Source organism: Rhinolophus ferrumequinum, chromosome 16, assembly GCF_004115265.2.
Source record: "Rhinolophus ferrumequinum isolate MPI-CBG mRhiFer1 chromosome 16, mRhiFer1_v1.p, whole genome shotgun sequence".
NCBI classification, from domain to species: domain Eukaryota; kingdom Metazoa; phylum Chordata; class Mammalia; order Chiroptera; family Rhinolophidae; genus Rhinolophus; species Rhinolophus ferrumequinum.
The window spans coordinates 50,378,573-50,405,669 of record NC_046299.1 but is presented as its reverse complement, the minus strand read 5'-3'; the positions used below and the strand labels follow the sequence as shown (position 1 = coordinate 50,405,669).

General features: G+C 37.4%; 2 protein-coding genes across 3 annotated transcripts in view; both read right to left on the bottom strand.

Annotated features, from left to right (window-relative positions):
* The window catches only part of MCU (mitochondrial calcium uniporter), a 188,655-nt gene that overhangs the window by 147,902 nt on the left and 13,656 nt on the right, over positions 1 to 27,097 (bottom strand). Inside the window, exons 2-3 of one of the 2 annotated variants that reach the window (XR_004425322.1) lie at positions 26,949 to 27,064; positions 26,255 to 26,303 (exon numbers count right to left, since the gene is read on the bottom strand). The exons of the other annotated variant lie outside the window; for it this stretch is intronic. The gene's annotated coding sequence lies outside the window, so the exon portion shown is untranslated. The remainder of the gene's footprint in view (positions 1 to 26,254; positions 26,304 to 26,948; positions 27,065 to 27,097) is intronic. 2 annotated transcript variants of the gene reach the window in all.
* On the bottom strand, positions 2,201 to 2,891 carry LOC117036105 (40S ribosomal protein S3a-like). The gene has a single exon (XM_033130741.1). The coding sequence runs from the start codon at positions 2,698 to 2,700 to the stop codon at positions 2,467 to 2,469; it is 234 nt and encodes a 77-aa protein (XP_032986632.1). The 5' UTR covers positions 2,701 to 2,891; the 3' UTR covers positions 2,201 to 2,466.

Here is a 27,097-nt window from a genome sequence, read left to right as displayed (position 1 = left end):
TTGCTTTAAAATGGAAAATTTTTCTGTTTCATAAACAGAGAAGCCTGAAGGACAGCTGCAAGGGAGGCTATTAAAATGCTGAATTCCCTTAGAACTCAAATTAATACTTTTTAGCTACAAATCGAAAAAAGAAAAAAGCATACAATACATAGTCTCACTTTATCACCTCTCCAATTCCCAAAATGTAGGATGTTTTAAAATCCTATCTGACACAACCAATTTACAAGATTCAAATTATGCTAAGCATAATTCCAAATTTTATTTTTAAAGTGTATAAAAGGGTCTACCCCAAATCTGAATATGAACTTCACTGCAACGTACACTGGTCATTCCGGCCTTTTTGTTTTTTGGCAACTAGTCAACCAGTCACTCCGTACCAGTGAGAAAAATATTAAGGTAAATTACAACTAGACTCTCCGATTTATAATTCCTACTTCAGTAATTTAATTACAATATCCTGTACACCTACTATGTGCGGCATTTCACTGTGGCACGACATTCAAGTTGAAACATTTATACTAAGTGCACACAGAACTTGCCTTCTAATACATACCCAAACATACTTTTGGCTCTAGCTAAATGTAATAATGAGAGGAATATTCTAATAATAGTACAAACAAAACAGCTGGGGCCCTAAAGAATGAATAGCATAGCATTTTGACCAGTAAAACAGGTCAGGAGGGACATTCCAAACAAAAAGAAGCTGTGAACAAAGACAGAACCGCAAGGCACGCCCCGGGAATCTAGCTAGCATAGCAAAAGCATAGGTTGCAAAAGAGAAAAGGGAAAAAAGAAGAACCTGAAAGGTTAGACTGGGTTCAAACCATGAAGGACTTTCAATACCAAAGCTCATGAATTTTAAGCTTTATTCTCGACTACAAGTAGCAAAGGATTTTAAGCAGAAGGGTGACCATTAAAAACTACCAAATACAGAATTTCCACAGAGAAGAAATTATGTTTCACATAACATGTCCTTATGTTCTGTTATTTATAACCTTTAAGTATTGAAATGAGGCTCGGATGTCAACTTCATGGCTATCAGTACTCAACATTTCCTTTTTGAAGACAATTAAGAATCCACATTTCCTAGCTTAGCATAAAATTTCTAGAAAGGCTTTGTCATTTTGCCCTGTTTTATCTAAAACAAACAGCACAAACCAGAGGAAAAAGTCGAGTCTTTTCTAACATTTGTTCAACCTAAAAGCTAAGCGCAGTACGTGGAGTACACATTATTAATGCTGTATGTGACTGGCTCGATTCCTTACTCCATGGGGCTATTTTTAATTTGTTGGACATATATCGAAAGGATGAGTGGGAGAATTTCTCAGAACCCCTAGGGTACTGATTCATATAACTTTACTCCAATTCCCTCTCTATCTTCCTCAAATAAACTCTTTTTGATTACTATAATTACGAGCTTTATTCCATTAACTGAGCTAGAAAGCTTTTCCACTGGTTTTTATTTATAGCTGACTAACTCTGCCCCCAGTTTCAGTCTAGGCTTGCTCTCTCTCTCTCGCTCTCTTTCTTTTAAAATGTTACAGGATTTCACCTGCTGCACTAACTCCCGGAGACCTGCAAGTCCTAATAACTACTAAAGCAGCAACTGTACCTAAAGAACACCCCATCTATATCAGGGCTCATCCCCACTCCCATGCCAAATTAAAAGCAGGATGATAAGGAGCCATCAGGGATGTAATTAACAGCTTGTGCACCTGGTTCCTACATCCAGGCACAGTATACTCCTGAAATTCAGGTCATAAGGTAAAAAGCAGAAAAGGGTAAACCACGGCCAACTTTCCTCCTAAGGAATACAGATCGAGTTGCTTCCCTTAGCCCCTCCCTTTAAGTGTTGGGTTTGTTTTTAAAACACCATGAACAGGTTTTGTCACAGTGAAATGTCTGAATTTAAAACAGATTCTTGGCCTGGGGGCTCATATCCATCAGCTTGTTCAACATGAGCACCTGTCTCGTGCCCAGTAGCTTTTCCAGAACTGCTACCTTTTCCATGAAGCTCCATGAGTTTTCCCAACTTAGACTTGGGCTTCTTCAGCATTTTGACTTTTCTAACAAAGACACATGGAGCAGGTAAATAGATTGGCAAGCCTTTTCTATGTCTTTTCCAATGCTATCTGGAATCAACTTATTGATCACTTCTTTCATTTGTCTGCACCTCTCGGGTCATCTTCTATCATCTTCTTCTGGAATAGGCAGACCCATCTATTGATGCTGAGCATAAGAGGTCTTCCGAATCTCTATGCTGCGTTTTTTAGCAAAACCGATACAGAACAGATGACGCAAACAATCGTTGGTAGTCTTGACAGCAACATGAGCTTCAATCAGGGTCTGCCGTTTTTTGACCATGGAGCACATTTTGTCACGGGTAAGATCCATGCCATGAAAATTAGTCAGGCAGTTTTTGCCCTGAACATCCTCAGTAATTAGCTTAAATTTTCTAAATGAAACTTAATTATTTTGCACATCAACTAGGCTCACTTCCAAAACACAACCCTTGAGACCATCAGATGAGATTTTGGTTCCTTGAGTTCTCATGACTAGTGTTTTCCCAATGTTTCTTATATTGAATATAGCTGGTGCTTTCACATCATACCAATCTTTCTTTAAAAATGGGTCTACCATCGTTTTCTTAGCTCCCTTTCTGCCGCCTTTTGTAAGGCGCTTATTCTCACCAACCGCCATGGTGCTGCTCAGAGAGCCCAAAGGGCAGAAGCACAACTTGCGCAAGAGCTTTGATGTATGGGGTGGGCAAATTTCAAATTCTAAATCTCTTACAATTAGGTTATGTGCTGTTTGAGGTGTAAGGCCAAGGCCTAGCAATGTGGGCCTTTTACACAGAAGGCACAGAATAAGCTGTGGGTTATTTTTTTCTTTTTTTTTTTTTTACGATTTTATTGGAGAAGGGGAACAGGACTTTATTGGGGAACAGTGTGTACTCCCAGGACATTTTTTCCAAGTCAAGTTGTAGTCCTTCAATCTTAGTTGTGGAGGGTGCCGTTCAGCTTCAAGTTGTTGTCCTTTCAGTCTTATTTGTGGAGGGCGCAGCTCAGCTCCTGGTTGTTGCGGTAGCTAGTTGCAGGGGGCGCAGCCCACCATCTCTTGCGGGAGTCGAGGAGTTGAACCGGCAACCTTGTGGTTGAGAGCCTGCTGGCCACAAATTGTGGGAATCGAACCGGCAGCCTTCGGAGATAGGAGCACGGAGCTCCAACTGCCTGAGCCACCGGGCCGGCCCAGTTGTTGGTTATTTTTTAAATAAGTATTTCTTGAATTGCGGTTTCTGCTCATCCATTTTTGGTCCTCTACTTCTCCTATACAGAAAGTTCCTGCTATTGCAATCGTGCATTCGTCATCACCCTTCTTTATTTGTTTTCTTACCTCCAAGACCCAGTTTCCTCCTTAACACCTCCAAGAATGCAAACTCATGACTGAAGAATTTGGACTATATCACAATTATGGTACGAACTGAAGAATGCCTGAAGAGTGGAGAAATCAAATTAAGAGTTATTTTCAAGAAAAATATTTGTGGCCATTTAGAATTTAAGCCACAAATCATATGCCCTATATGTCTCAGTAAGAAAACTAGGAAGCTTTGGGGAACATTGTAGCAAATTATAAACAACTTCTTGTGCAAACTTTTTATAAACATTGAAAGCTCTTTGATCGAATGCTAACTGGACCATTTCTCCTGGCGCTACAGTCTCAAACACCAAACAGCTTCATGTTGACATCAAGCAACAATGTCCAAGATCGTCTACCACTTAGACTGCTAACTGATTGGCCTAAAAATCATCAAAAGGGCACTGTTAAGCTAAAGCAAAGCAAGCATAGTAATAACTCTTTTCGCTGACATGTTACAGATTTTAAAAATATGTGAGAGAACTGCAGCATTTGAATCATTAGACTCCGAAGTTAAAATTTACTAAGATAATAACGGAGGGAGGTGTGGCTCTGAGTTTTGTTTACAACCTATTTACTAAGGCAGCTTAGCAACATTTCTCCTAAACATCTCAACAGGCAAATATTGGTCAGAGCCTTTCTTTCCCAACAAGCATAAAGGGCCAACCCTTAGTCTCTAGGGAATAAAAAAAAAGAACCATCTGAGGGAAAACAAAAGATATCTGAGTTAGAAGGATATATTTTCCAAAGACAATCCAACGATTTTTCTACTCTCATTTCCTCTTAGAACTAACAGCCTTTACAACTACAGGGGTACTAGGCAGCAGCAAAGAGGGAAAAATGAATCACAGACATTAGTCAGACTCTTACTATTTAGTTATCTAATAACCCAAACCTAGAACTGGAGGTAAATCTGAGTTTGCAGACCGATCTGCCAAAGCCCAACCACTTTTCACTGTCACCATCCAGAGAGCTACCGAAAGGAATAAAGGCAAACATTAAGCAGAGCACTTTCCCAAAGGCATAAAAAAATTCACGGATCCCACTTTCATGTATACACACACCTCTCGATACATACAAAGGGTGTAAAACAGTAAAAATGTTTGTATTAATTTACTGTTATTTTTGAAATTTTAAAATTAAAGTATTAAATTGTATTGATTTGAAAAACATGAATATTTGTCTATGACTTTCTATGCTTTTTTAAAAATAGAGTAATACATTCTTGCAAAAATTAAAATGAAATATAAAAGCATCTAACAGAAAGTGACAGTCCCCTGTAATCCCGTCCCCCAGAGACAACCACAATGAACAGTTTAAATGCCAGAATTACAAAATTACAAGGGAGAGGACCCATGAAGGTAAGGTATAATGGGGCACCTTCTCTATCCCCACACCCCCAACGACAGATTCAAAAAGGCTCTTTACAAGGTCCCTACCAAGTGTTCAGGAGCCTCTGCTTGACAAGAACCTGAGTCCCTCTCAAGGGAGGCCACTCCATCTTACAACAGATCTGATTCTAATACCGAGCAGCTGTTACCTTCCTGTCAGATCATCCTGGTTAAATATGTCTCTGTTTCTAAATGTGCACCATAAAATAAGGTACCAGAAATGACCACGATTTTCTGGAATGATCATAATCCTCCTTCTTGACACTTTGCTTCTACTACCAGAGCCCAGATCACACTGTGGACTCACACTAACAATCTGTCAAATGAAACCCCCCCCAGGTATTTTTCATGTTACCTGCTGTTAAAGCACATCACATCCATCTACAGTAACACTTATTTTTGAAATCATATGTGAAATTGTACATGTATCCATGTTCACTACATCTTGATCAATTTAGTCTATCCTTTCAGTCTAATAGCTATTTTCAATCTCTATTTTGAAAAAACAACACATTAACTATACAAATGTATTGCCAGCTTCGGGTCATATATAGATATGCAAAGCAAGTGATCAATATTTCATCCATGTTATTAATAAAAATGTTGGATGACATACTACTACTCAGCTATAAAAAGGACTCAAATTCTGATATATGCTACAACCTGGATGAACCTTGAGAACATCATGCTTAGTGAAATAAGCCAGACGCAGAAGGATAAATATTGTATAATTACACAAACGTGAGGTACCTATCACAGACCAATTCATAGGGACAGAAAGAAAAGTAGAGGTTATGAGGGGATGTGTGGAGGAAAGTTATTATTTAATTGGTACAGAGTTTTGGGGGGATGATGAAAAATTTTAGGTACAGACAGTGGTGATGGGTACACAACACTAAAAACATATTTAATGTTACCGAATCGTACACTTACAAATGGCTAAAATAAATATTATGTTACATATATTTTTACCACAATAAAGAAAAAAATGAATTAGCTATCGATATATGCTGAGTGAGGAAAAAAGAAAAAAAGCCAGTCTCAAAAGGTAACATACTGTGTGAGTCCATTTATATAACATTCCTGACATGACAAACCTACAGAAGTTGAGATTAGTGGTTAACAGGGGTTAGGGAGTGAGGAGGAAAAAGACAGGCGTAGTTACAAGAGGACAAAAGTTCCTTGTGGTCACGGAACTGTCCTGTATCGTGACAGTGGCATTGGATACAGAAGCCTCCACATGAGTGAAACCGAGAAAATGGAGTAAGATCAGTGGATTGTATCGATGTCAATGTCCTGGTTGTACTAGTTTTGTAAAATGCTACCAGTGGGGGGGAGGAGCACACTAGATCTCTGCATTATTCCTTACAGCTGCATGTGAATCTATACAAACATACCTCATTTTACTGTGCTTCACTTTATTGCGCTTCACAAATATTGCAGTTTCTACGAATTGCAGGTCTGTGGCACCCCTGCATTGAGCATGTCTACCAGCGCCATTTTCCCAACAGCACTTGCTCACTTCATGTTTCTGTGTCACATTTTGATAATTCCTGCAATAGTTCAAACTTTTCATCATTATTATAATTGTTCTGATGATCATGATCAGTGATCTTTGACGTTAATGTTGTAATTGTTTTGGGGTACCATGAACTGTGCCCATATAAGATGGCAAACTTAATTGATAAATGTTGTATGTGTTCTGACTGCTCCACCAAGCCGGACATTCCCTCTACTCAGGGCTCCTGATTCCCTGAAACACAACAATATTGCAATTAGCGCAATTAACAATCCTACAATGGCCTCTAAGTGTTCAAGTGGAAGGAAGAGTCACACATCTCTCATTTTAAATCAAAAGCTAGGAATGATTATACATAGTAAGGAAGGCATGTTGAAAGCCGAGAGAGACCAAAAGCTAGGCCTCTTGTGCCAAACAGTCAAGTTGTGAATGCAAACAAAAAGTTCTTGAAAGAAATTAAAAGTGCTACTCCACTGAAGACACAAATCATAAAAAGGCACAACAGCGCCACTGCTGATATGGAGAAAGTTTTAGTGGTCTGGATAGAAGATCAAACCAGCCATAACATTCCCCTAAGTCAAAGCTTAATCCAGAGCAAGGCCAACTCTCTTCAATTCCATGAAGGCTGAGAGAGGTGAATAAGCAGCAGAAGAAAGGTTTGAAACTAGCAGAGGTTGGTTCGTGAGGTTTAAGTAAAGAAACTGTCTCCATAGCATAAAAGTGTAAAGTGAAGCAGCACACGTCAATGTAGAAGCTACAGCGAGTTATCCAGAAGATCTAGTTAAAATGATTAATGCGGGTGTGTGGCAACACTAAACAACAGATTTTCAATGTAGATAAAACAGCCTTATACTGGAAGAAGATGCCATCTAGGACTTCCACAGAGAGAAGTGAATGCCTGGCTTCAAAGTTTCAAAGGACAGGCTGACTCTCTTGTTAGGGGCTAATGCAGCTGGTGACTTTAAATTGAAGTCGATGCTCATTTACTATCTGAAAATCCTAGGGCCCTCAAGAATGATGCTAAATCTGCTCTGGCTGTGCTCTCTAAATGGGACAACAAAGCCTGATGACAGCACATCTGTTTACAACATGGTTTACTGAATATTTTCAGACTACTGTTGAGAAAAAAAAGGTTCCTTTCAATGCACCTGGTCACTCAAGAGCTCTGATGGAGATGTACGAGATTGATGTTGTTTTCATCCCTGCTAACACAACGTTCACTCTGCAGCCCATGGATCAAGGAATAATTTCAACTTTCATGTCTTATTTTTAAGAAATACATCTCGTAAGGCTACAACTGCCATAGACAGGGACTTTTCTGATGGATCTGGGCAAAGTAAATTAAAAAGATTCACTATTCTAGATGCCATTAAGAACATTCATGATTCATGGAGGAAACAGGTCAAAATAGCAACATTAACAAGAACTTGGAAGAAGTTGATTCCAGCCCTCGTAAATAAATGACTTTGAGGGGTTCAAGACTTCAGGGGAGGAAGTAACTGCAGACGTGGTGGAAACAGCAAAAGAACTAGAATTGGAAGTTAAGACTGAAGATGTGACTGAATTGCTGCAATCTCAGGATGAAACTTTAACAAATGAGAATTTGCTTTTTATAAATGCGCTAAGAAAGTGGTTTCTTGAGATGGAATCTGCTCCTGGTGAAGATGCTGTAAAGATTATTGAAATGACAACAAAGGATTTAGAATATTATATAAACTTCGTTGATAAAGCAGCAGTAGAGTTTGAGAGGATTGACTCAAATTTTGTAAGAAGTTCCACTGTGAGTAAAATGCCAACAAACAGCATCACATACTACCGAAAAGTCATTCGTGAAAGAGTCAATTGATATAGCAAACTTCACTGTTTTCTTATTTTCAGAAACTGCCACAGCCACCCCAACCTTCAGCAACCACCACCCTGACCAGTCATCAGCCACCAACACTGAGGCAAGACCCTCCGCCAGCAAAAAGATTATGACTCGCTAAGTCTCAGATGATGGTTAGCGTTTTTCAGAAGTAAAATACTTTTTAATTAAGGTATATACATTATGTTGTAGACATACTGCTATTGCACACTTAGTACTGACTGCAGCACAGCGTAAACATAACTTTTATATGCACTGGGAAACGAAAAAATTCCTGACTCGCTTTATTGTGATATTCAGTTTATTGTGGCGCTATGAAACCAAACGCACAATATCTCTGAGATATGCCTGTAATAATCTCAAAATTAAAATTTTAATTTTAAAAAATAATTTTTAAAATGCTGAACTCAGTGCTGACTGCTACCACTTTCCCACTGTCTGCTGGTATCACAGTCACTAGGACGAGAACATTGCACCATCGGACATATGCATTCTTCGGGTGTTTAGTTGTAAGTCCACTTAATTACGAAAATGTAAAGCCCTCATTTTTTTTACAAGGAAATTATGATAAACTTGCTTCTATACGCAATACCTTAACTTTAATTTTTCCAAAAATAACTTAGTAATTATTACAGTGCCTAAAGCACAGTGCTGCCCAATATATTTCCAATATGTGAGCCACATATATAATTTAAAATAGTCTATAACTATACTGATAAAAGTTTAAAAAAAGCAGATAAAATTAATTTTAATATATATTTTATTTAACACAATATACCCGAAATATTATCATTTCGACGTGTAAATAATCTGATGTGTAAAGACTTACAGCTCATCTCAATTCAAACAACGCACATTTCAAGTCACCGGTGGTCAGTAACTACCGTATTGAACAGCATGGAGACAGCATTTCACTCAACTACTAGTTTCATGACGCCATGTGTAAAGAAAATTAGGATATTCTGCAACTATCACTTCCTCCTTAAAAATATTTATAATTTTTAAAATCCATTTTTAACCATTTATTCTAGACTCCTGCCTATCACTAGTCTTTCTTTGGTCTGCAAATATACTTTGTTCTCTTTTTCAGAACACCCATCTTTAATCTTTCAATACTTGTCTCATTTTGTAAGATTTCTCAGACAACGCCACAGATAATCTCATATGTGAATTCTGAGTACCACGTAGTTTTGTTTTTTTTTCTGGGAGAACGCATAGCTCCCTTATAGGCTCTTCACTATTCTGAGACTTAGACTTCCCTTTATTAGCTTTCTTAGCAGAAATGTGAATAAGAGATAAGGAATCATGCTTTCATTCCACCTGTTTTAACATCATTAAATATAAATAGCAAGTCTATTCTTACCTATTCCTATTATTCCAATTTAAAAAACTGTTTTTGTTGTCCTGGTAACTTTAGAAGCCTCATCTCATTTTGAGCCCATTCTGATAATACTCTAAAGTCATTCTTGATTGTCTATACTCCCCAATGGTCTTTTGTAAATTTGTGTTTTCAATCTGAGTAAAGCAAGGAATTTCTTTTGCAGCAAGTCTTTGAAGAATCCTCCTCCAGTTCTTCCTTGTAATTTCCAATTAATATCACTATTAACTGGAGGGATTTTTCATTCCTTCTTGGGACCACTTTCCAATTGAAAGCCTCGGTTGACAGATTCCTGTTTTTGAATTTTTAAAATGTAACTTTCAAAATAATTTTCCAAATTTTCTTCAGCAAGCACATTTTACCATTATAATAAAAAATATCTCTTAAAATAGAAAGTAGATCCAGGTTTGCTTTATCTACCTTCTATGAAATTAAACTATCAGAAAGTTTTATCAAGATTAAGTAGATGCTCCAATTTCAGCTAAATAAGACTACATTCTGCTTCCACCACACACACACACACACACACACACATATGAAACATAATATACAGCAGGTACCATCAACTGAGTGCTTACTAAGCACTAGCCTATGTTTTTCATACATTTCCTCATTTTATCTTTATAACAACCTTAGGTAGATTTTATCCGTCTCATTTCATATATGAGAAGACTGATGTTTAGACAGATAAATGAGGCTTGTACAAGGTCACCAGAGGAGGAAATAGCAGATTTTGAAACCCAGTTTGGCATTTTCAGCCTGTGTTCTTTCCAACCCTCTCTACCTGTCTTTCAGCACTCTTTACAAATGTTCTATTTGTTTATTTAATTTTTTTCCATATAATATTAATTGGGTATAAATGCTCTTGTTGAAAGATTACACTGATATTAAACCCACTAAATGTAGAAAAAAAATCAAACCGGCAATCTGGTATTACGGATGCTCTCTCCTGTGACCGGCAATCTGGTATTACGGATGTTCTCTCCTGTGATTTAATCAAGCTAAGAATATATTTAAAAGCCTTCATTTGATTCTATAATAGATGGTACACATGATAGCTATGTAAATCATTCTCATGATCCAGTTAAACCAGTTATGAATTCTTTGAATACTCAAATTCCTTTTGAGGGAGGGTAAAACAAACACGTAATCAAAATATTATGTACAGAACCTTGCAATACTAGGTACAAATGTTTCTTATATTCTTGGTGAAGGGGTGTGCTTAGAGAGTGTGCCAGAAACCAACAGCATTTGTTTGATACATTCAGCAGTCATGGCATCCCTGCTCAGTCAGATTCTCATGGGAATTAAAGAGATTTCATTCATCTCACCAGATCGTATCACATGTGACCTATATTAATAGTGCTTTATTATTTCTTCCACTTACCTGTCTTTGTGTATCAACAATCCCATTTCAATTTTTTAAAAACCATGACCTACTGTATTTACGACTGGCACTTTAAAAAACTGAAAGACACTGAAAAGCACATGCCTGCCTTCTTTGAGAAAAGATTCTGAGTTATCAGACTGAAAAATAAATGGGTGATAAATTCATAATGAAGTAAAGAGAAGCCTTAAAAAGGTAGCCCTACTCTTATAACTCAACAACAGAAAGCCAAACAACCCAATTTAAAAATAAGCTAAGGATTTGAATAGGCATTTCTCCAAAGAAGATACAGAAATGTCACATGAAAGTATGTTCAACATCATTAGTCATCAGGGAAACGCTGATCAAAACCACAAGATACTACTTCACACCCACTAGGATGGCTAAAGTAAAAAAGACAGACAATAATGAGCGTTACTGAGGATACAGGCAAATTGGAACCCTCACACCTTGCTGATGGGAACGTAAAATGGTGCAGACACTCTGGAAAACAGTTTGGCAGTTCCTCAAAAAGTTAAACCAGAATTATCCCACGACCCTGCAATTCTACTACGTATATACCCAAGAGAAAAAAAATGTACACAAAAAACTTATACAAGAATGTTCACAGCAGCACTATTCATATTAGTCAAAAATGGAAACAATCCAAACATCCATCAACTGTGGGATGGATAAATAAAATATTTTTTTTATACAATGAAATATTGTGCATTAAATTATGCAATAAAATGAAGTTGCATGCTACAACATAGAAGATCCTTAAAAAACATTATGTTAAGTGAAAGATATCAGTCACAAAAGGCCATGTACCGCATGATTCCATTTAAGTGAAATTTTCAAATTAGGAAAATCCATAGAAACAAGAAAGTAAGTTAGTGACTGCCAGTGCATGGGTGTAGGGAGGAACAGCTAGTGACTGCTAATGGGAATGGGTTTCTTTCGCAGGGATGAAAATGTTCGGGAATTAGTGCAGAACTCTGTGAATACACTTAAAATCACTGAATTGTATACTTTAAAAGGATGAATGTTAAGGTATGTAAAATTGTATCTCGATAAAGTTGTTATTAAAAAGAGAGAAAAGGAGATTCCTATCTTTGACTCTGAAGGTAAAGCCATCTACTCTGTGGGTGCTCACCGACAAGAATACTTAGAATAAAAGATTCTAAGTCTGAATGAGTTAGTAATTTTTATTTTCTCACCGGCTTGTTCTCTATACATCCTTGATTATTATTTTTTGGCCATTTAAAAAGAATGAGAAAATGATTTTTTTTTTCCCTTTTGAATACTCTGAAAAGAAATAACTACAATCACACATACCAGTAAAAGAAAATCAGAGCTGTTTTCTGAGTTCAGAAAACAAAAGACTCTGAGAATAGATAAAAGGAAAGTTTAGAGATAGTGTACATTTCAAAACCAATAAATAAAAAGAAACACCAAAAACTGGCTGGCAACAGAGCCATTAAAATGAGATTTTGTAAGTATAATATTCACATATTCATAAACTGGCACACTCTACAAATATTAAATATTGCATTCAGATAAAGTAAACTGTTCTATGTTAAAACCTAAGTAACTCAGTTCCAATTCCATTTCCTGGATGAGAAAAGGGAGAATGATTTTCATCCAGATTCTAAAAAGGGAAAATAAGATTAATTCCCAACAGTTATTCCAAAACATCACTGTCATCATCTACACCATCAGTCAGTTCTCTCTCAGTTACAAACAGAGCAAAACAGATGTAAAGTTGTTTAAATGCTATGGAAACACATTTATTGTCTATACGTGGATGACCAGAGGTGGGAGTGGGCTTTAAGGCCAGTTAATCCTGCGGTTCCACAATGTCTCCTCGGACCCAGGCTGTGCCCATCTTTAATCTCATTGACTGATTCCTCCTCTGGTTTTCACGATGGCTCCAAGTAGGAACTAGACTTGCCAGCTTCTCTGACTCATGAAGTAGAAGACTGAAGGTTCCCTTATCCACAGTCCACTCACGTGTCCCTCCACAATCAGTTACTGCTACCAGAGGAATTCCACCAACAGACTGGCTTGGCCCTGGGCTCCCGAATCAGTCAGCGGCAAGTCAGATGGAAGGAGCAGGACTGGCTTAGACTGGTGGCTTTTTCACTTTTTCAACGTCAAGCCACAATAAGAAATATTTTACATCAAGACTCAGTACACACAAATATGCACATACACATATACACAGACAAGTTCACACACATTTTATAAAATAATACTTATCCTTGACATGAGCAATGCACTGATTTGTTTTGTAGTACACTTATTTTTTTAAATTGGTTGCCCCTCTACTAAATTGACTTTATGACCCTTTAATAGGTCGTGTCAGGCAGTTTCAAAACCACCAGCTAAGGCTAATCAGAGCTCACACAGGAGGCCAGGGTCAAGTTCAGACACCATCCTGCTGTGGCACCTGGGGGAAGGCGAGGTAGTGACTGAGGAGTCGGCTGCTACATCCTTGAACGTCACCCACAGTGCACTTCTGCGAACATTCTCCTACGTGATCTTACAAAAGCAGTACTGGAAAATCCAAGTTTTGTCTTCTCGTTTTGAAATGATGTTCAAACTTTCTGCATATTTAGGATGAACAGGTCATATTCAGAACTGTACGCATGGCTGCATTCGCTGCAAAGCACCTATCGGTTTGCCCATGGCATATTGTTAAAAAGGACAAATAGGAGAAGAAATACTACGCGGGTGCAGAAAAGATATAATTAGAGCAGTGGGTTTCAACCAGGGGTGATAGTTGGCAATGGCTGAAGACATTTTTTGGTTATCACTATGGGGGAGGGTGCTGTTGGTGTCTAATGGGGAGGCCAAGGGCTCTGCCACCGTCTTATCACACACAGGACAGTCCCCCAGTCACAAAGTATTACCTGCGACAGAGCATCATAGCGCCAAGGTTGAGAAACTCTGAGCTGAGAATATTACCACCTATGGTCTTGCTAATCCATGCAAAGTCCACAGGCCGCTCTGCAGTATGAGAATGTCAGATGCCTCTCGAATCTCTTTCCCAGTTTGAATTGGAAAAGGAACATAGAAAAGAGAGTGAACAAGATGCAGAGTCTGCTTCAGTCTGAGTGGGAACTGTTTTGCATTCCAAAGGCAAAATCTCTCACTTGTTTGTGGGTTGATTTCTGTTTTAAAAAGAAGTCTAAAAAGCATTTTTCTATCACTTCACGGTATAATACCATTATTTAGCGAGAAAGAACTGTCAGTGTACATTTGGGGTTGGAGGCTTTTGCTATTCTGAAGCAATTATGAGAACTAGTACAATACAAGTAACTGTAACCACAACACATCGTTCCAGGTAAGAGGAACAAAGAGGCAATGTCTTTCAAGGCCCACCAGGTCGGGGCACTGGAATAAAAAGAGGAGGCTTCATCCCATTATTCACTTGACATATAAGTTTTCTAGTTTTCTTATCTTTGCTAGAAACTTCATACTGTTCTCCAAAACAGTATACAAATAATTTTAGTCACTCCATGGTATCCAACAGTTCATGGGGTTTAATAGCACAGAAATATCTTTCTTCTATACCTAAAATCACATCCCTACTCTCAACAGGACATACCAGGGGAAGAAAAAGGAAATGAGATGAGTGCCCGCAAACTTCCGCTAAAACCAAAGCAAACCCTTCTCCTTTGTTGTCTGTATCCTCCGTCTCACCCATCACATCACACTCCAGCAACTTCGGCCATTGCTGTTCCTCCAACAGACCCTCTCCCACCATCCCAGCCCCAGCCTGACTCCCAGCCAGGCCTTTGCACTCATATCCTCCGTGGAAATACTCTTCACCCTTATTACATGGATTTCTCCTTGTCATTTAGGGCTCAGCTTAAGGATCCTGACCCCAGAGAAGCCTTCTCTGACTACTCAAATCTCAATTAAGCCTGAAATCACTCTCTACCATATCAAATTTCCCATGGTTTTTAACTACTCAGCACCTTTAAATAGCCTTTTCGTTTGGAGAATTTCTCCTCTCATACCATTTCTCATCTCGTAATTCCTGCGTCCCCAAAAGTCAAAAATACACATTAGCAGCCTCTCTTGCAAACGGAAAGCAGGTACGTGACCTAGGTTCTGCCAACCGAACACATCCACATGACGTTTCAATTAGGAAGCAAGTGATATAATAGAGGCCCCATATGGAATCTATGTGAAAGAACATTTCAAATAACAGCTCTCTTTCAGATACTTTCTTGTTAATTATTTTATTTATTGGCTAGCTCTCCACACAAGAATATAAACTCCATGAGGACAGAAACATTGTCTCTCGCGTTTATCCCTGTGTACCTGGTACATATTTAGAAAAGTGCTGCACATACAAGAGGCGCTCAAGGAAAATTCGAAAAAGTTCTACTGCTACATAAATATATACATAGGAACCAGGAGGAAGAAATTTTAAATAGTGCTATAGTAGTTAAGAGCTAAAAAGGATCAGCGTGAACTGGAGATGTCAGAGAGGCTTCATGAAGGAGCTGGAACTTGAGTATTGAAAAGATGAGCTGTCAGAGAACCATATGATTTCACTGATATGTGGTATATAAACCAAAAACAACAAAAGAACAAGACAAACAAATGAGAAACAAGAACTCATAGACACAGACAATAGTTTAGGGGTTACCAGAGGATAAGGGGGTTGGGGGGTGGGAGATGAGGGTAAGGGGGATCAAATATATGGTGATGGAAGGAGAACTGACTCCAGGTGGTGAACACACAATGGGATTTATAGATGATGTAATGCAGAATTGTACACCTGAAATCTATGTAATTTTACTAACAATTGTCACCCCAATAAATTTAAAAAAAAAGAAAAAGAGAAGATGAGCTGTGATCATCTTTCTACAGGAGTGTACGAGAAGAGATACACGCCTTCTAAAGGATGAGAACAAATAAATGGCACTGGGAATAAGTGTGGCAAACAGGATTAAGGAAAAGTGTGTTGAGCTCAGTGGGAAGTATCTTAAATATGCAAGACGGGAAAGATTATGAATGGTTCTGAATGCTGGGCTCGAGAATGTTGTATCTGATGATGTTTCAAGAACACTAATTCTCTGTGAGCATTTTCATCTATTCTTTATTCTAGATGTTATCTGCTGTGTAAAACTACAACAGCTACCCACACATTTTCTACGGTATTCTCTCTCTGAACGTTGGTGTTCTGTATTTATCCGTTCAAGTTGAGAGACTACTAGAGAAAGAGATTCTAATAATTAATCCTCTTGTAACTAAGCAAACACCCAATTTAAAGATAAAAATCTACTACCAAAATGTCCTCATCCCCGAAGTCAAATTTGTCTCAATTCCATTTACCCTCTAGTCTTACACTGATACTGGTTACATAAACTAGAACTCTGAGGAAAGAATTCTGTTTTATATTAAAGTAATGGTCACTCAAAACACAGAATCAATTTTATAAAGATAACTCTTCAGAGAAAGTCTTTTAAGAATCCAGCAAATCCTGTAACTAACAACTATAAAAAGACTACAAAATTACATTTAATGGCCTTACATGAATCAGAAGGGACCTTAGAAAGACTCTTTATGTTGCTGGTTTTGGAAAACAATCTGATTGTAATTATTAAATATTATTAAATATACATGTATCATATGTATATGCCTTTTGAATCAGCAATCCCACTCCTGATTCTTTATCTCATAGAATAAATGTGTCAGCACAAAATGATTTCTATAGTGTTCATAGTGAAAAAAAAAAGGAAACCAGAATAAATGTCGATCAACAACAGGAATTAGCTAAATAAAGGAACAGTTGCACTAAGGAATAATTTCATATATAATGACATATTTTATACAGCCATTAAGGAAATAATTTAGAGCTATACTGGTCTACTTAAAAGATATTCTACTAATTGCTATCAAGTGAGAAAAACAAGATGAAGAAAAGAATGCATAATATGATCCAGTTATATAAAACAAAATAAAAAACAACTATACATATGCATGTGTGCCTGGAGGAGTGTGTGTGCATTGACAGGCAGACGAAAAATAGATAGGATGATGATTCAAGTATATGGGAACTATGGAAGGATATATAGTCTACAACATGAAGCAACATGGGAAGAAAAGGGAATTAGGCAAAAAATGAGGAAAGAAATATAAATTCACAGTTACATGAAAATAAATGTGTAGACACAGAAATTAGTATTTTTAAATAAAAACAGCATGAAAAAATTTTTAAGAGTTATTAGAAACCAGCTAATTTAACCTTCCAGATAATCCAAAGATTCATTTGTTCAACACTAAATGCCTATTTTGTGCAATGAACAGGGACAACGGTTGATATCTCTTTTCCAATAACAGATCTAGTAACAAAGAATCCATCTAGTCCCAAGGATCCCATTCCATATTAAAACTGATATTATGAGAGAAAATTCTTCCATGTGGTTAGCTGAAATTTGCTTCTTCACATAAGGAGAAGGAATGAATCTAATCTAAACTCCATCCACGTAACTGTCTTCAGATATTTTCAAGACAAATATTTTATTCACTTAGCAACATTTACAGGTAGCTCCCTACTTTCATACATAATACAGCCCTTAAATTATGCCTAAGAGTTGAACGTGTGTAGACTCAGACTTAAGGGATTTAAATGTTAAAAACTGACAAGCTGAAAAAAAAATTGCAACTCAGATCACAAAGGATTAGTTTCCCTAATGCAAAGAGCTCTCCTACAAATTACAAAAGAAAAAGATCAACATCACTATAAGAGTTAAGGAATAGGAGCTCTACTGCACAGCAAAAGGATATAGTTCTTTAAAAAATGTTCAACTTCACTCATTTAATACAAATTAAATCTATATTGAGGTACCATTTTTTCACCAATCAGACATAGACCCAAAAGTCTGGTAACACATTGTGTTGGCAAAGATGTAAGCACAGTAATTCTAATAACTTCAGCTTTTAGGAATAGATTCTATAAACTCATAGGGAGCAATGATGAATGCACAGTTATTCACTGTAGCAATGAAAATAAGTAATTGCAAAAGAATGGAAACAAATGTGTAACAGAGAAATTGATTTGTTTTTTAAAGTACAGTACATCTACACATTTTTATGAAAGAATCACAAACTACAAAAACACCAGATAGCAAGTCTAAAAGAAAAGTTTATATAAGACGATTATTTCTTAGTATTCTTGGTTACCAAATCGATAGATGGAAGAATGGGCTTTCTGAAAGCCTAAGAAGAATCTGACAGTTTTCACTAAAATGACAAAAGGTCTCTTGAAGATGGCATCTCAAACAAACGGACTTTTAAACAACCTTATTGTCATTTGTGGCTGTTACATTGAGTGTGTAAGACCATGGTGAGGGCGGTCACCAATTCTGTCCACACAATAACTTACAGAAGGCTCATCAGGTGAATATTGGTGGTGGTTTTTATTTTCCTTTTTCATTTTTCCTGAAACTTGTTTCCAGGGGAAAGGTGGTTTATTCTTTAAAACTCTTGAATGTGCAACCAAAAAAATCTATTTTGGAAATTGTATTGTAAACACAACAATGATACAGCCACTCTTTGGAATATCATGCTGTCATTAAATGTTCATGACAAGTTTGTTAAATATTTGGTATAATGCTAAGCAAAGGAAGCAAAATATTATTACATAGTTTTAGGTTGTATATATAAAGATGAACAGTGCTTTTATCAAAAGCAAGATAAACTCCATAAAAAATGTCTGAAAGAAAATACATAAAAATGTTAACAATATTTATCTCTAAGTAGCATTTTCTTCTGCCTTACATTTTTCTGTATATCTTAATTTTGCTATGATAAAGATTTAATATATAGATATTAATATATATATATACACACATAGGTAAAAGCTTTTAAAATGGATAATTATGAATGTGTTAGAAAAAAATAAGAATCACAACATCAAACACATGAACAGAAAACTGTTTATCTTTGTTCTCTCTGAACAAATTTGTCTGGTAATTATTAAAAATGTAGTTATGAAACAAAATCTGAATCTCTGTACCTTCCGCTCAATTTTGCTGTGAATCTTAAACTGCTATAAAAAATAAAATCTTAATAAAAAACTCTAGAAGATAAATATATACTGAAGACAAAAGTGACAGAACAAAGGAAATTAAGCTTTCATAAGACAAAGGGCCTTTTTCTCCAATGTCCAAAAGTCTTGCGGAAATATTGCAAATTTTAGTTAAAATGTCACTCAAGAAAGTAACACACACTCTCTCATGAAAGAGAAACAGACTTTTTTCCTCCATTTCTTAATTGTTTGCCAGGAAGAAGCGACAGCTTTCAGCTCTGACCTCTGTGATTTAAACCTCCAAACAAAAATGTTATTATGGTTACCCCACCCCCCAAGATTAACTTGGAAAAATTAACTCTGGCTATCATGCTTTCAACTCTAATTACGCTGAAATTTTACTTGTAAAACTACTTGAATTTACTGGGTGGTGAACACATAATGCAATATATGGATGATGTATTATAGAATTGTACACTTGAAACCTATGTAGTTTTATTGACCCTTGTCGCCCCAATAAAGTTTAATGAAAAAATACTTAAATTTAAAATTAAAAAGAAAACTGGCAGTAACTACAACTCAAACTTGCTACCTCACTGTGATGGTTCTCTCTGCCTAGACTAAGTCAAGTTGAGAGTTGAAATCCACTTCAAGAAAGAAAAAGGCAGCAACTAAGATAAAGAGGGAAAGTCATCATTTAGTTCAGGAGAAGTCATACACCTTTTTAATTACAATAAACCGGTATGCTAAACTGGTCTATAAATTTTAATATTTATACAGATATATGTCCTCATAAACCCATTTTAGTCTGCAAATAAAATGCACCAATTCCATTTTCACATTACTTACCACAGATCTTAAAACTCACAATGACATCACTGTGAGAATAACACACTACAAAACATATACTTAACCATAAATATTGCTGAGTTCCTCATAAGGAGCTTAAGAGAACAGTTATTTCAAGTTGCAATTAACAATGACAGTCCCAAACTGATTTGTTTATATGTATTGCAGATATTTTCATTTCAATCAAAATGAAATGCTTCTTTTTCAGTCTCAACAGCAAATTTAACCATTATCCCCACCTACAGAAAACAATGCCTAGACAAAGTAGGAATAAATCACGATAGCCAGGCATCAGACAGGTACAAAAACACTGCAGCATATATTAGAAATCATCGCAGGACAACCAATAAAATAAAAATTTTAAATTCCTTCCATACAAAGGATGTTTGCAGATGGGGAAATACACACACTCAAAGGTGCATCTTTAAAGAAGCGTATATTGATTCACTCAACAACTACTTGAGTGCCTGTGTCCGGATTCTTAGCAAAGAAAATGTTCCTGTTCTAATGGAGGGACAGGGAGAGAAAGCAGGTCACACATAGACATATAATATGTTGGAAATGCCAAGAAAAAAATAAAGCAGAGTACGCAATGGAGAAAGGGAGTGTTCAGTAGATGGGGAAAGACTGCATTTTTATGTAGGCGGAGCATGGACGATACTTGAGCAGAACTGAGAGATAAGAAATAAGCAAAACTGCATGTATTCAGAAGAGCATTCTAATTATAGAAAAATGCAAAGATCCTGGGAGGTGTGGGGGTATGTCTGGCATGTGTGAGGAACAGCAAGGAGGTCAGGAACACTGTAACAGAGTGGGCAGGGGGAACGTGGCAGCAGATGGGGGTCGGACGGGGAGCCAAATGTTCAGACGTGGAGAGCTGGCTGGTATCAGCTGAAGAGCAGATTGTTATACATTCTAGAACTTTGAATCCCTTTGTGGGAGTCATTATACCACAGAAATAGGCAAATGTTACAAATCAGAGGCTTTCCCCCTCTGGAGATCCAGTTTAACCGTACACTGCTGCCTGTATGCCACTTTAAGTACAGTCGTGCGGCACATAAGGACATTTTGGTCAACAATGGACCACAAAAATGACAGTGGCCCCATAAGATTATAATGGGACCGAAAAACTCCTATCGCCTAGTGATGTCATAGCCATAATAATATCGCAGCACAACACATTCCTCCCCTGTGTGTGGTGATGCTGGCATAAACAAACCTACTGTACTACCAGTCCTATGAAAGTACAGCATGGACAATTATGTACAGTACATAATACTTGATAATAAAGACTCTGTTACTGGTTTATGTATATACTATACTATACTTTTTAATCATTATTTTGGAGTGTACTCTTTCTACTTATAAAAAAAATTTGCTGTAAAGCAGTATGCCGTGTTAGGTGGACAGCAACCTCATACATCTCATGTTTACTGTGTCTCTTGATGGCATCATTTTCTCTTGTGCTTGGTTTAATCTCATGTTGTTTTCTACAGTAACATGCTGTATAGCATAGTTGCCTAGGAGCAACAGGCTACACCATATAGCATGGGTGCGTAGTAGGCTACGCCGTGCAGCCCAGGTGTGTAGTAGGCTGTGCCGTCCAGCCTGGGTGCGTAGTAGGCTGTACCATCTAGGCTTCTGTAAGTGCTCTTCGTGATGCTCCCACGACAAAACCGCCTAAAGACGCGTCTCTCAGAACACATCCCATCGTTAACTGCACATGCCCATACTTTGTCTTTTACATTGAGATCAGAAGCTGTTGGAAGGGGAGTCTTCTGCCTTCTATCATCAATCCCACTGCTTGAGTTCTGACCATAAAGAACAAAGGACAAAAGCAGGGAGACTAATTTGGAGGCTGCAGATATAATAATCCAGGGGAGATATGTTGGTGGCCTAAACCAAAGTGCCAGTGGTGAGAGAGGGAGGAAACTTCCAATTCTGAATACGAAGAGCTGTTCTGATTTGAATCAGTATATGGCAATAGTAAACAAGCTTCCCGCCTATAACGCCACAATATCCAGCACTGATCTAAATACTCGTATGTCATTCCTGGTTCTGAATTAAGACTGCTAGTTGGATTTATAAAGAGCTTGAAAAGCACAAAGAACCACGAAATAGTCTTAGATGTACATTATAGATCTTCAGCTATTAATGATTCCATTATCATTTCAAGTAATAAACACATACATTTATTAAGCACCTGTTTACATAAAGCATGGCAGGGGATGCAAAAAAAAAAAATCTATAATCCAAGCCCTCCATCTCTAGGAAGTTACAATCTGAAATCTAAACTAAATAATTCATATAAAAAGAGATATAGATTCAAGGCAGTGAAAGTAAAAGGTATGTGGTAGGGCTAATGAATATTCTATCTATTGGGGGGAAGGAGGAAAAAAATCACTGAACAGGCGGGACTTGAGCTAGGCTTTGAAGGATGGACAGTATGAGACTGTGAGAGAGGAAAGAAAGGAAACTTTCAGGCAGTGAATCTGCAAAGGAAAGGAGATGGGATAGAGGTGGGAATGCACTCAGTGGTTGGGAACTAGCAAGACATTCAGGAGCACTGGGAGATGGGGGTTAAAACTGTAGAGGATGGAGACAGACGTAGAGGATGGAGACAGACGTCTGAACTCCCAATTCCATCACTTACTAGCTTGGGCACGTTATTGGGAACCTTCCAGCCTCTATTTCCCTCAGCAGTGGCAATTACAGTAGGACTAAATTAAATAAAATCATGCATGTATGGTGCTTCACATAACCTGGAAGTTAGTAAGTAGTCACTGGTTACCAAAAACAACATTATCATTAAAGAGAGAAGGATAAATTGGAACTCAATTACAGAAAGCCTTGAATATCAGGAATTTGCATTAAATCCTTCCAATAGAAGGAAGCAAAAGTTTTGTGTGAAAAATGATTTCGCAAGTGAAATTTTAGAAAGATAAATCTGGCAGAAAGATACAGAATTGATTGATTGCAGAGGAAACACTGAAAGTTGAGTTGCTATTTAGACAAAAGTCCAAACACATGGTAAGAGTTTAAAGAAGGGTAAAGGTGGTGATAATGGAAACACCAAGTTCAACATAAGTAAGATGAGAAAGGTAGGCTCCAACTAGAATTTAGTTAGTAAATAAAAGGGTGAGATGCTGAACTATACAGAAATGATTAGGATGGTAAATTTCATGTTATGCGTATTTGACATTTTTTAAAAAAAAAGGATAGGAAAGTGTTGTCAATAAAAAGGGAAGAGCAAAATATTAATTTTAACTCAAGTGACTGGAAGAACCAAAGGTACCAATAAGAAAAAAACAGCAAAGTCACATCAAGGGGCTCCACGTGGGGAAAGGACTGTACGTTCTTGTTAAGTTTAAAGCGATGCCTTGACAGCCAAAAAGAACGTGTAGAATATCAGAGAGCCAAGGCTGCAGCTCACTCACTGATCTAATAAAGACAATGGGGGGGGGGGGGGAGATTGCAGCACGCATAGACACAGTAACAGACCCAAGTCACAACTGTTCATACTTGGCTTATCAGTCTTCACTATAATAAAAGAATGAATGGATATTGTGACTTGGTGACTCTACTTAATACAGACTGGAGAGAAAACAAAAAGTCTTTTCTGAGGCATCACAAAACCTGATTACAATAAAAAGCAGCCATCAGCACTACCTATTTTATTCATCTTATAATACAAATAAGACTCTAACAGCTCCAGTAACCCAATGGCGCCATATATACCTTAAATGTTAGCGGTGAATTCTGTGTTTTTTCCCATAATTACTAATATTTTTTGTATACTCTTTTCTTTGAAGAATAACATAAATACAGAAAAACATATACGCTTGGTGAATTTTCACAAAGTGAACACATCCATGCAACCAGTGCCCAAAACAAGAAACAGGGAGAGCATAATTAGCACCCAGAAGGGTCCTTCAGTCACTTTCCCCAACCCCCAACGAGGATCAGCAATCTCCTGACTTCTGATACCACAGGCTAGTTTTACCTGTTTGGGAAACTTACATAAAAGAATCATAAAGTACGATCTCTTTAGTGTCTGGCTTCTTTTGCTCAGCAATGTATTTATGAGATTCACACACTGTTACATGTAGCTGTAGTTTGTTCATTCTGATCACTGTTTAATGCTCATTATGTGATTGTACCAGAAACTTATTTACCCATTCTACCGTGGATAAGCATGTGGAAAATTCCCGTTTGGACTACCACTAGTCCTGCCATGACCATTTCTGTCTATGTCTTCTGGAGAATATAAGCACACAATTCTGTTGTGGATAAACGCAGAAGTGAAACTGTTGAGTCATGGAGCATGTATGTGCTCAACTTTAGTAAATAACAAAAGGAAGTTTTAAGGAAGAAAATTTTAAGGACTTTATAGGGAAATTTAAATGATTAATGATTTATCAGAAAGCGCTGACTTCAGAAACTACTTTCAAGAGGGTAAACACTGAAGCAGGGTGGTTGAACCACACTGCTGCTAAACAGGGCAACTTACTTTAGAGTATTTTCACCAGCACTTTAGCCTGTGATAATAACAGTTAGAAGTAACCAAGTTTGTCTTATCCTTTCTGGAACTAATAATGTTAAAAATTTAGAAACAAACCATTGAAGAACCATTTCTATGAATAAAGTAACCACTGTCTCAATTTGTTACAGAGTATAAATGTTACAAGTCAGAACTCTGCAACAGTTAAGACTGTACTCATTTAATCACACTCCTGGAAATTGAAAGGAACTTCAGAACTAGTCTAACCTTCAGGAGGCTGTCTTCTATATCAGTTATCATGCTAATCAACTTTTATTTATTAGCATGGAACTAAAAAGAACATCAGGCAAAACTAAGGGAATCTGAATAAAGCACAGACTTTAGTTAATAATAATTATAAATATTGGTTCATTAATTGTAACAAATGTACCACAAGGGAAATGTTAATAAAGGGGAAATGGGAAGCGGGTAAATATGGGAACTCTGTGTACTATTTTCAAGTAAATCCAAAACTTTTAAAATAAACTTAATTCTTAAAAATACTGCACTGCAACATAATCTACAGATTGTAACATACCTGCTCAACTCTTCTCAGAATGCACTCCAAATGCACTTAAGAGCTATTAGTCTCTCTCTCTCTCTCTCTCTCTCTCTCTCTCTCTCTCTCTCTCTCTCTCTCTCTCTCTCTCTCTCTCTCCATCTATGGATTTAGACACATAGATAAACAGGAGAAGCATTCTATCTATTCTGATTTTGGTTTTGCTCCTAGCTATAAAATCATGAACAAGGCTCAGATTTCCTTTTTTATCCTAACTAATCTAACCTTTTTGAGTATACAAGTACTTAATGAATCATTAAGAAGCAATCCCCCAGTTATCTGTAAACAATAAAATAAAAGCATCCAAACTCCAAGCATCCAAGTAAGGTCAATTCTCCAATAAATCATATTTTTGTGGTTTAAATCATCGAGCCTTTGCTTTTACATCAGGGAGGAATAAAGGAAAAGAAACAGACTGTGCCTTACAGTGAGTAGGGAAAACAAGTAGCCCTAATATGGTATGAGACCTAGTGGAAAGACCTCTGGGCAAGGAGGCAGGAGATCTAGATTCTCGTTTCAGTTCTGCCACGAATCTGCTCTGAGATCTTTGAACATTTCCCTGAACATCTCTGTTCCTCAATTTCCATGATCTCAAGTCCATTTTAACCCTAATATTTGTTCCATGAATCAAGAGGTCCTTTAGTTATCACTTCTTGGCAATGCCACATATCCTAGTTAAATCTTTTATCCATATCTGTTCTATAGAACCGTTAGGGTTTCTAAAAAGAAAAATAATATCCTGCCACTGGATACATTTTTACACCTCCTGAGGGACAAGGGGAGGGGAGAGAATATAATAGACAGTGGACTGCCATCATACATAGCTTTCCATTTCATTAACCTGTATTAGCAATCCTACCACTATATATATATTACAAATATTACTTGCTCATCAGCATTCTGACACAGGTCATTGCTTTCTCTTTAGAAGACTATTTGCATTCAATTGTGGTTGTAGCAAGTTTGTATCTAAATGCAACTTGAAGTATGGTTCTTCTATCCCAGGAGTTGGCATTTTTTTCCTAAAGAGCCAGATATTTTAGACTTTATGGGCCACTGGTCTCTGTCACAACTCAACTCTGTTGTAGCAAAAAGCAGCTATAGACAACATATGAACAGATCTGTGTTCCAATAAAACTTTATTTACGAAAACACACAGTGGTCTCGGCTAATAATATGCCGATCCGTGTTCTATAATATCAAGGGAAGGAAAATCAACTGGCAAGACAGATTTTGTAAAACCACATCATGAGTTCACATTGAAATAAACTGTGTTGTGTTTGCAGGAAGAAAATGCTTATGAATCATGATTTTCACATACCTGAGAATGTTCAAGTTTCCCCTGCGTGAACAGGTCACATCACCAATACCTAAGACAGAGCAGGAAAACACTCTCCCTTACATGGTTGTTATGACAGAACGGGGGATGTGTTAATTTACATAGGCAAAATTTACAAGGTGACCTGCAAAAGTAAAATACCAAGTTTTAGCAACTTTAGCAATAAATACAGAAATCCAAACCTCATTAACGCCAAACATGACTTCTTCCATATATTAAGGTAAATTAATTCAGATAAATCTCAAGGTCATTGGCTTTCCTGGGAGAACTGTTCTTTCTCCACGCAACCCAGCTGGTTTAGACCAGCAGCCCCTTGGTCATCCATAACCTATTAAATTGCCAAGAGGCCAGAGTAACTAACGGTTTGCGCTGACATAGAAGTTCTGACTGATTCTGGAAAGAGACGGGGGCTGCTCATCTACACAGGGTCTAATCAGGCCAAGATCAGGTCTCTCATCCCTAGGGCCTACCCTGGTGAAAATGTGCCATTCTGAGATAGTCACCTCGCTCAATTCAGCACCATGTTAGCTCCCAGGTGTTCAGTAGCAGCCTGGAGCAAAGAGCTGGCCCACAAGGATCAAGCAAGTGCCTTTTTAATGACTAATCTGAAGAAGTTCCTCTACATGGCTTTGCAAAGTAAGCAAAAACCATGCCAAATAGTAAAAAAGGCACTTACTTGACTCCCACAGGCCAGCTCCACACTCTAGCAGCTAAGATGTCACTGACATGGTACATGGAGAATGAGGTGGAAACGGTATCTTGCCAACCACTGTAGGAAAGGTAGTGAAAGACCTAAAAGAATAGAAAAGAGTAAAGTCAATGTCA

Bases quoted from the DNA above. Each gene is read 5' to 3' on its own strand.
- LOC117036105 (XM_033130741.1), bottom strand. From the start codon at position 2,700: ATGGCGGTTGGTGAGAATAAGCGCCTTACAAAAGGCGGCAGAAAGGGA.